The 11115-nt window shown below is 37.2% G+C and overlaps 1 protein-coding gene across 4 annotated transcripts; it reads left to right on the forward strand.

Moving 5' to 3' along the window:
* The first annotated feature begins 7492 nt into the window (after positions 1–7492).
* Positions 7493–10356, forward strand: LOC308690292 (uncharacterized protein). Of its 4 annotated transcripts, XM_081364695.1 has the most exons (9): positions 7493–7691; positions 7856–7905; positions 8503–8578; positions 8679–8760; positions 8853–8886; positions 8970–9056; positions 9235–9363; positions 9525–9582; positions 9675–10356. In XM_081364695.1, the coding sequence occupies exons 3-7, from the start codon at positions 8556–8558 to the stop codon at positions 9321–9323; spliced, it is 315 nt and encodes a 104-aa protein (XP_081220821.1). In that variant the 5' UTR covers positions 7493–7691; positions 7856–7905; positions 8503–8555; the 3' UTR covers positions 9324–9363; positions 9525–9582; positions 9675–10356. The 4 variants fall into 4 exon arrangements, 3 of the variants coding, with proteins under 3 accessions (XP_081220821.1, XP_081220822.1, XP_081220820.1); XR_014030142.1 differs by having other exon boundaries at positions 8503–8760; positions 9199–9363; XM_081364696.1 differs by lacking the exons at positions 7493–7691; positions 7856–7905 and adding an exon at positions 8385–8398.
* Positions 10357–11115: the final 759 nt, after the last annotated feature.

An 11115-nucleotide genomic window follows, 5' to 3' on the forward strand; every position in this document is an offset into this window, starting at 1 on the left:
CGGCCTATAGCCACTGACAGAAAGTTAGTTTTATAAGGCTGCACTTTTAAATTTGCTTACATTATATTTGAATAGCAGTGGTCTCCAACGTGGTGCCTGTGAGTTGCCCGCTTAACACATTCTATAAATAGCCCCAACTTGCCGTCGGGGTTCCAGACTTTGAATAAATGGTATAATTTTTGCGACCTTTTCAACTAAACGTTTCAATTTGAACTTTTGCCTCTACAAAATTACCCAACTCTCTTTGATTATACGCTGTCATTTGCGTTGCGTACGAGAAACATCAAATGGCAAACACTCAAAAAGCGGAACAAAACTTGTTTGATCTGAGCAGCGCATTATTAGCTCGGCCCAAAAAACTGCGATCGCGGCCAAAGCACGTTATGCTGATCTCGATCACGCGAACATTATTACACATAGCTGCGCGATCCACTGAGAAGCATTTAAATTCAGCTATAATCTCTATTATAAACCCACAAATGACTATGTGATTTAAGCTTGTAAAAAGCCAGATGAAACAGCGCTGATATTCTCAACATATTGAAGCAAAAAACAAACAAAAAAAAAACAGGCGAAACATTGTTGCAAGAACAAACCAGTTAGAAGACATTTCACACAAAAACGTATGAATTAATTTTAGTAAAACAAACTTTTTTGCTAGAAATGTGCCTGTATTCATATTAAAAATGCTGTTATATTAATATTATAGTCATGTAAAATGTAGCCTAATGCAGGAATGTTTTGTTTAGAAGTTATGGCAGTTTATTTTTTTTTTTTTTTTTTTTTCATTTATATTTATACTAAATGTTTGGGCTACTGTTTTTGATAACACATACAATAGGTTTATAGAAAATCAACAAAAAAAATCAATAAATATTTTCATAATTTTTCAGGAATTGTTTTTTTTTTTAAACGCTTGTAAGTCTGAACCAGAATATCAAGATATTTTATTATTTCCCATATGATGGTGAAAAGTAAAAAAGCTTCACCATGTTATGTATAATAAATATTGGAGTATAAGAAATAAAAATGCCTTCTAGATTATTTTATCCCTTGAGGTAGCCCACGCACACAAAAAAGTTGGACCCTGGTGAATAGTAACTATATGCAGGGGCGTAGCCATCATTTCAAAAGTGAGGGGGACAGAATGTCAAGTGTAATACCAGTTTTTTTTTCAGACTTTTGTTGACAGGTTTTTGCTTAATTGGCTTAAAGAAAGAACGAAAGAAAGAAAGATGTTCAGTACTTTATATCACACATGCAGGTTTTTTCCTGGCTCCAAACTAGGCGGAGATGGTAAAGGCGGATGATCGTGTATTTTAATAATAAGATAATAAAATTTGTATTTTTCATAGACCATCATATAGCCTTCTGTGTTTGTGGGTGGAGCTCTGTACCTCTAGGGGGGTCCGGGGGCATGCCCCCCCGGAAGAAATTTTTGACATTTTAAAGATAAATTCATTAATCTGGTGCACTTTGAGTCACCCGAATCTGCTGTTAAAAATAAAAAATCCACCCGCCATCCGCCCAAACCTATGATATTTATCATCACAATTACAATTATTCAAATTCTCAGTGTTAAGCATGATAATATGGTAAAATGTCACACTGAAGTAGGCTGCTTCTATCTATCTATCTATCTATCTATCTATCTATCTATCTATCTATCTATCTATCTATCTATCTATCTATCTATCTATCTATCTAAACTAAAACTTTCCAATTGAAAACCTTCAAACTTCAAGCTTTTAAAACTACTTCAAACTTTCTGGTTAGGCTTGTTTTTCAAGAGTTTTTTTGTCATGTTTGTCATCATGTGCACGTTACAACGCTGCCTGATTCAAGCAGGCTGTTAATGCATTAAAATACAAATTCAGCATTAACAATCACCATGTTTATTCTAATTTGAAGAGCTTTGATAACATCTGTGAAAATAAAAGACATTACGATTAAAAAAAGATTGAAAATAAGTGCACGTTTCGCGGGTAGTGAATATTTTTAGTAGCCTAGTAAACTTGTTAATTATTCAACAAGAGAAATAGACAGAGTTATTCATCATTGTGCAACCCAATTCGGATACCACATGACAACTTACTTACAGTGCTTGACTTTTTCGTGAAAAAGGAGTGAAGAGTTTTTTTTGCCGTTTTGAACTCATTGCGAGTTTGCGACGACCTCTATGAAAAAAATGGATTGGGCGCGGCCGCGCGGATGCGAGCATGGGCGTGTCGTGTCGTGATGCGCGAGTGACTGATTACCATGGAAACGTGAAAGTCACGTATGTAGATAGACTATGACTATCCTTGACTCTTTGGATTTTAAATCTCGATGTATAGGCTATACACACCCGCGAAAAAAACCTCAGCTTGTCATGGACAAACTTGCCCTATGAAAAAGTGCGGGGGACGAATTTACATTTTATAAAAAGTGGGGGGGACACGTCCCCCGCGTCCTCCGCGTAATCTACGCCCATGACTATATGTTTTATAATTACAAATTTGTGTAATTTGGGGTTACTGTAGCCAGTGACATTTCATTATTTGTATTTTACGGCATTGTACATTTTTTGTTTTTATTTGAAGGCTTAGGCTTCATTAATAAACACAACCCCAATTATCATCATTTGTTTTGAGATGTTACTTGCTGTGAATACCTTGTCTGATAGGCTACAGTATTGTGGCATATAGTATCAGGACATCCTGGCTAGTGTCTGTCGCACACGGCTGGCGAATGGCCGGATGATGGGCCTATTTGGGAGAAAGTCCAGGGCTGTTTTTTAGCCCCAGTCCGTCCCTGATCATCAGCAGTGAGCTCTATAATGTAACAAAAGATGGTCATTAGTCTCAGTTATTATAGCAGTTATATGTCTTGCTTATAAAGTTTCATTTTGAAACCGCACATCTAAGTACTTTAATCAAAAATCACTGATAAATATGACTGTAAATGAACTTGATAACACTGAAATCAATTGATATTCATGCCTTTCACATTAGGCTTGCCACTTTTCTCAGGAATATCTTTAAGCTGGCTGTCTTTTCTCTTTGGCTTGCTGAAATTGATCTGACTCAGGGCTGCTGTCTTGACCTCTCTCCTGGACATGTATTTCCACATGCAGGCCCCTGATGTGCTTGCTGTGTCTGTCCTTCCCATCCTGCCATACAGCTCAAAGAAAAAAAGCAGTGCGGCTTCATGGCTGCAGCATGACCCTAGCCTACGTTAAATGGACACTAGGTAACTTTTTAACCTTAACTGAACAGCTTCGGAGTCAGTGGAATGGTTATATTACTTATTTCGGGTTGAATGGTGGTGGTTTCGCACCCCCCTGGTGCCCGAGAGCGGAAAAAACTCACTTGCAACTTTGGGACGCGGGTCGGTGTCAGGAAGTATCGCGTGATATCAGGTCTCGCGATGTAACGAATTGCTTGACGGCACTGCACACGTACACGCCCCGATTCAAGCACCGGCTAGCTATAAGCAAAGGGCAACGATAGATTGAGTTATGGCTGAGCCTGTAAAAAAGAAGCAGAAAGCTAGGAAATCTTTGTCGGAGGACCAACGAAAGAGGAAATGGGAGACTGACCGAGCAAGAAGTCAGATTCGAGTAAATATATCGGACCGGCTTTTTCAGAATGGTGAGAACTGAGAGAAACAGAAGCCTGCAAAACGGATGCTGACCTGGCTGCTGTTGCACTTGTAAGTTAACCCTCAGAGGTCGGAGATCACGCCGGCGTGATCTGCTCGCTTTTTTCCTTATGAGTTGAATTGAGACCCAAAATACTCTTTTGACTTTGATTTTACAAAACAAGTTTCATACATCAATCGATTCTGTTAAATGTGTATTATTTTTGTGTATACTCACAATAAAAACAAAGTGTTGTGCTTTTTGCCAAATAAAGAAAAATAAACGTGATGCGAGTTCTGCCTTCTATCTGCCAGTGTCGTGCATTCTGAAACGCGTCCGAAAATGAACAATAACTCAGCGAATACTCAGTCAAACAGGCAAACAGACATACAGGCATGAAGCTTGAATTCTCTTCTCTTAAATGAAGTAATTTATATAAAAAACAAATATTCTCATGTTGTGAAATCTGTATTAAAAGAGAGCGATTCCAGTCGACCTCATTAGAGCTAATTCAAATGTAATGTGACTCCGCCTACGGAGAGCGCGCACTATTCAAACGCAAATGAATGAGGCAATCCAAGCAAACCTGTGAACGCCCACATATCAGTTTATTCAGATCATTACTTTAACACCGTCTCAGCAGCGCTGTGAGCAATAACAATAATGAAAAAAGTACCTCAGAAGTGCGGGTATATCGAGGAGCGAGCTGAGGAATACTGTAAGTTTTTTTTTCTTCTCACGTGAATCGGGTTTCTGTTTTTGATGAATGAACGGCAGAGATGCACGCTGTTTACCACAGCTCGCAAAAAGACAGTTTAAATTTAAATCGCGTGTGTGAATGAATGAGGATGTTTTAGCAAACTGTATTACTATACTGAGATGAGTAAAAATCGACTGAAATATGTTGAAATAAAATGTAGGCTATTTGTATAAGCAATACGTATTAAACTGCAAATTAACATTTATATGCCCTAATATTTCATAAAAACAACGTTACAGTCAGGCGAAATATGAAAGACAACATTTTGTTGAATAGATTTGAGTACAGTTTTTACTGTAGAATATAGTGAATATATATATCAAATAAGCTTTTGTTTAGCAATTTTTATATATATATATAAAATAAAGTCATCAACTAAGATGTTAGCTGTTCCAATTTTGGCTATATTCAAACTAATGAATACATAGATAGGCCTAAAATGTAGGCCTATAATCTTTTTTTTTTTTACAAAGAAAGAGTACACTTGAAATATTGTTGAAATTTTTATTATTGTTGTAATTGTAACCTTTTTAATAAAAAAGCAAAACATATTTACAAGATAGATGTAAGCAAAATCTTAAATGGTCAATATAAGTCTTCTAATTTTTTGTCCTTGCATTGTGGCTCAGTCAGTCAGAGTCACACCTGAATGAATGGCTAATTATGCAGAGTCATTATGCATAATGGGTGGGACATTTTGTATTCCAAGGTGTAAACCACTCCTCGTTCACACCCACTCGCATAATGGCTTTCCAAGCAAAACCTGTTTTACATCAATTTAAATCAATGTATTGTTTTATCTGAATGATAAAGCAAGACTATTTTCACATAATTTTGAAGCCAGAACTCGAAGGAAGAACATCCATTTCTCAAAAGTCTTATTCATGCATATTTATTATGAGTTTTGAGGTCTTCTTTCAGCAACTTTCATTTTAAATTTTTTAATAACCACGCATAAGCATTATTCTCTTAAAAAAAAAAAATATACATGCATGGTGATCACATATTTTGGTAGCCCTGTTTGTGCTATATAGAGTGAATTTACACCTTTGCCATTAACATGTTTATAAATAACTGAAAAAAGCACAAATGTCAGAGCATGTCAGAACACCTCCAGTGCCCAGAAAACACCTCAGACTCCAGAGGGTTAAGTATCTTTGGAATAAACTGTGTTTAATATTTAAATTTCAAGTAATTGCGACCTCAGGATGTTTGCTATTGTCTGTAAAGGTTTTTATTATGATCGCTGTCTGTTAGGGGCTTACTACCCAGATAGCAAAAAATATCTGCACGGCTTCTTTTTGCCGCCGGCCCCAAGCTGTCGGCTATAGGTGCGCCCCGCTGGCGGAGATTAAACGTTTGCCGCCGAATACGTCACTCCCATTTCTTGCGAGATGCCGCCGGCGAACAGCCGCCGGGCCGCCGACTTCATTCTCTCTGACGGCTGCCGCCGTCTAAATGAACCGCGGCCGGCTGGCGGCAAGCCGCTTTGATATCGACCAGCCATGAGTGAAACTGATAGCATTTTAACTACTTTTCACATTTAAAGCGATTATAATTATTATGTGAATTATATAAATTTTTGTTGTTGCTCTAAAGCCATTAGGGGTTATAACAGATTTGACTCTGATTCCATTTAAATTAGCCTACTTTGAAACTCTGAAGCGATAGCAGATATGTAAAATATATAGAATTATATTATTCACTTAAGGTGACAATTCTTTACATTTCTTTGATTTATGCACAATTTGAGATGTACCAATAATAGACCAAAAATGATTAATTTTTCTAAAACTTACTTGGCAATAAATATCTTTCTGATTCTGATTATTTTTTTAAATAAATATTTCATTCATGGTATGAACAATTTAGATTTTTCACCAATGCCTGAAATCAGTGAACAATGAAAGACATCTGCAACTTGGCCAAAATCTTGGGTTTGCTTTATATTTTTTTTTATTAATTTGCAACCATGGTAATGTCTATGAGAAACATGAAAATGTCTGTTTTGACCTGAAGGATAAAGTGAAATATTTAGAAATATTTTGTCTCTCTGTCATGTCTTTCATTGTTTTTACAAGCTAATTTTTTTTAATTTATTTTACCTTTTACATGTATAAGGGATTACTTTGCAGTTTGCAATTGCGAGTTTCACGACCTGTACAAATGTTTAAGAAAATGTTAAAGCACAAACAGAGAAGTACCTCCACCGGTCGAGAGGGGCAGCACCTAAAAAACTGAAGCAGATAACTCGTCTCGTCACCTCTATGCTCCTCACACGGTTGCAGTATTTGGAGAGAGGAAATATATGATCTTTTAAGTAAGTACATTTTGCCTTTTTGTGTGATGCAATATTACTATGTTCATTTTTGACATTGTTTTTAGTACTTCTTCTTAAAATCTGTTCTTGCCTAACTAGTCAAGCTAAAGTAACTTAAGTTAGTCTTGTTTGCAAAGTTTCCACCATGTTTCTGACATAGCTAGGCTAACGTTACTTGGTTTCTTCCTGGCGTTGAGTTTTTTTCTTCTTCTAAGTATATGTTTAACTGTTACGTATGTTTGTACAAGTGTGAGTACATGTGGTTTAAGATAGTATTGGTCAGTCGAATTAACTAACGTTACAGTTCCTGAACTACGGACAATTATTCTGCCGCCTAACGTTACGAGGGAATGGAACCGTTAGCAAAATCTTCACGACAAGAAAGACTGATTTTTATAGTAGTATAACTTGTGTTGTTTTCTAACTAAACATAATTATGCTGCTAGTCTAGATTACAGTGTTCGCTACCACATGCTGTTCACCTTTTTTACACAGTTCAAGCATGTTAACGTTGCTACATGTTGAAATGTATCTAGCTACAGTAGGTAACGTTAGCCAAACTTTACATCTAGAAAGACTTAGCGGTAGTTTAACTTTTGGTGTTTTCTTACAAAAATAACGATATATATAGGTTGTTTATATGATTTTGTTTGTCTGAACATGGTTTTCTGTTGATCCACTTGTGAAAATTACTGCTTTTTCGAAGGGGTGAGCATTTTAATGTTGTTGATTTTGCCTGAAAAAAATGAATCAAAAAGTATACTTTATGCTAATGTGTCTTCTATTTTAGATGCTTCACATTGTTCAGTTTATCAACAAGGAGGATCTGCCATTTGCAGTGGTTCCGCAAGAGTGGTTTAGCGAAGGGCATGTGCCATTGGCCCCCATTTAACCTCCGCAAAAAAGACAAGGGAACAATTTAGCCATCCGCTGCACACCTCCACACAGCACCTGGGAGAAACATCATTTTAAGTTCATGAAGGGAGCAGGTATATGGGTCTGACTTGTACATTTGATTTTCCTTTATTTCATCTGTGTAATTTATTTGTCTGTTCATTGTGGATAACGGACTCTTTCATTCATTATTATTATTATTATTATTATTATTATTATTATTATTATTATTATCAAATTTCTGTTTCCTCTTCCTCAGAACCAGGTTTCTCCCCAGTAATCCAGAATCCGCCAAGAGTTTGAGTACAAGTAAGTGATGTTATTTGTGAAGTTTTTTGTCTTGGAAACTATTGCTTCTATTTAAAGTCGGCATGAACCAGAAGTTACAAACGACTTTTCTCCAGTGTTGTGATGTATTTCCAAGTGAAAGGGAATATTGAATAGAGGAGCAGGGTTTTACTCTAGCTCTCCTCACCTCCATCTCTGCTCATAGCAGACTAATGGTTTGAGGGAAGTTGCCACGCCCTCACGCCATTGCACATGACTGGAAGAGAAGTTGTTTCGAGGGGGGAGGGAAGGGTAATGTATTTGATTAAAGATTATAAGGGTACATGAATAAAAAAAAAATGAAGTGCACAGATGAATCATTTACATAAACACTACAATAGTACATATAAAAATACAAATTGTAAAAAAAATTTCATGCTGACTTTAAGATGATGAATCCTTTACTCATAATCTGTTTTTCACTAGGACACTTGATGGGATTCGCTGCAGCAGTTTCTAGATGAAAGGTGTTGAGGTGTGTTGTACATTCCATTAGCTTTGCACAGTTCAATTATTGTTTCGTTACTGAATATGCAATACTCTGCATTGAAATGAAAGATGTTATGTTTGCTCCCCCAGCTCATCAAGTACTAAGCTTTACACCCCCGGCAGCAAATTTACCCTGGCAGCATATGGGTGAAAACTCTGGAGATATGTAATACGTTGCGCTTAACTAAGTGTTACATTTAAGTCCAATTCATTAAATGTATGCACTAACTTCAAACATATTTTTACATGTCAATGATTGTCAATAGGAGGGAGAAAGTCATTGATCTATTGTTGGCCCTTGTACTCCAATGGCATCTCGTGTCAAGCATGAAGTTTTCAGCTGTGAAGGTATATTCTAGCCCTATGTTTTAATGTCCAGTGTTTTAACAGTATTGAAAATAGTGCCTTTAGTTGTTTTTTATTTTATTTTTTAAATGTAGAACCAGGCCCTGAGGGAAAGCAATGCACGAGCAGGTGAGAATTTGCACTGTTTCTTAAATTGTACTTTTTTGTGTGTGATGTAAGTCCAAAATTACCATATGCCTTTCATTTTGTAGCTTCGGATGACAGCGGCTTACTTCAAGAGCAGGTGAAGCAAGTTCAACAAACAATGTTGAAGATGTTTGCTTGCACTGGGCAATCAGGTACAACTTGCAAACAGCACTTGTGGTTGTTGGTTTAATTCCCACTGGGGCTACCTGTACATGTAGTAGATCTAGATATAAATGTCATAGTTTAGTAATTGAGGGACCAGGACTGACTATGTTATTCTGGGAAACCCTGTAGGTGCAGATCAGACCCTTATGCTGTGACGTCTTGCAGAATTTGGTGATGTTGTGTCTGTTGGAGTTATCCCTGTCAGGGGATCTGTTACTCCCCCTACACACCCAGGAAGATTTGCCGTGTCTTGACAACAGTTTGAAGCAGGATAAAAAGCTCCAGGAACAATTTGTAAGTTTGCTGATTATAACGCCATAGAGTAATCTAAAAAGTAAAATTTAGGATTGTATACTGCATATATTACAGTCTGAATCCTTAGCCTTTCACATTTTTTATTTATTTATGAGAAGCTTCAGAGAAATGTAATTTGTAACACTTTTTTGGATTTTCAGCTTGGTGTCGGGGATAAAGCATGTTTTAGAGACATGTTCCTGAAGATCATTGTTCAAAGTAAGTTGGATATATTTTTTATTATATTTAAGTAGATGTGTATGGCCTCAAGCAATTCAAATGAAATGATAGATCTGTATTTTCTAAATTAGCCATCAGGAAGAACCCGGCAACCCAGGATGCCACCGATGAAGCAGTCTAGGTTAACGTTTCGCGTTACCTGAAAGGAGCATCTGACCGTGAAGGCAGAAAAAGGCACCAGGCTGACTACTGACACCCCAGAATCACTGACAACTGGAATCCTTTCTTAATCTTGCAGTCAGTAACATCAAGACCCCTAAAGAAGTCAGAAGTGTCACGCTATACTCACTAACTGTGCAAAATACTTTTATTTTCTTTTTTCAAATATTAGTCCTTGTGCCACAGGTCAGCATTGCAGTTATACCGGTAATGGTCTATTCTACTCCAGAGCTTTACTAAATTACTGCCACTTATCCTATTGTTAGAAATGGCTTGTAAATGTGATGTCATACTTTTATTTATTTTATTTGGTATGCTGCACATTATTTTCAAGTATTCTCTTTACTTGTCATAATGTTTACTGGTAATTTTTTTCACCCTAGAGCTGTCCTCTTTATATGAACAATTATTGTAAGAGTTGTAATTTGCTTGTAAGGCTGTTTTTTGTTGTTCTTTTTTACCAAAATTTAATTAGAAACCTGCATGTTAGTATATTTATTTATTTATTTTTCTGTTATGTTTCAGTGATCTGACACATCTTGTTTAAATGACAGTTACTGTACTTTGAAATGTGGAATAAAAATGCCAAGTGGATATTTGTCTGGTTTGAGCAATCATTATTCTTGATAAACTGCATGCTATAAATATTAAATATATATATATATATATAGCCAGAATAAGCGGCGGCAGATCGCTGGAAAATAGCGCTTGCCTCCGGCGGGCCACGGAAGGGTCGCCTTCAATATAAAGGCGGCGGAATAGTGGTTGGCCCGCGGGCCGGCCGCGGAACGAAGGCGGTAGGAAGGCGGCTGCCGCTTTTAAAAAGCGGCTGCCACCGGCGGTGCGCCGTCCAACGTGTTTGCGATGTCGCCATTCTGCCGCTTCTACTGCCGCCGGAGCACCGACGGTGGTCCGCCGACTCATTGCTATCTGGGGATACGTCCGCGATATTGATGTGATTTGGCTCAGCTTGTCAGTTAACTACGGCTCTTTGTAGTAAATGCCGCTCCATCTGAAGCAGGTGATGGTGATTTACTACTAATCAAGGAACCGGCTTTACTGATGAGATGCGCATAACAATCGCATGCGATATATCGCCCATCCCTAATTATTATTATTCATGCAGCAGTGCATGCTGGGAGTTTTATATTATCCTGGAACCCAGCATGCATTGCAACATGAAACTTTTCACCATTGTTGAGATTCATATGCTGATTGTTGATATCTGTGTGTGTCTGAGCCAAACAGGAGTAAAATAAAATTGAATGCACTATATGATTACAATATTCTTCAGAAGACCTGATTACAGAAATATTGATTTCCTTTTGTAGATTCACAGATATATGCTTAATA

The sequence above is a fragment of the Scardinius erythrophthalmus genome, assembly GCF_964197995.2.
Source record: "Scardinius erythrophthalmus genome assembly, chromosome: 1".
In the NCBI taxonomy this organism is placed as follows: domain Eukaryota; kingdom Metazoa; phylum Chordata; class Actinopteri; order Cypriniformes; family Leuciscidae; genus Scardinius; species Scardinius erythrophthalmus.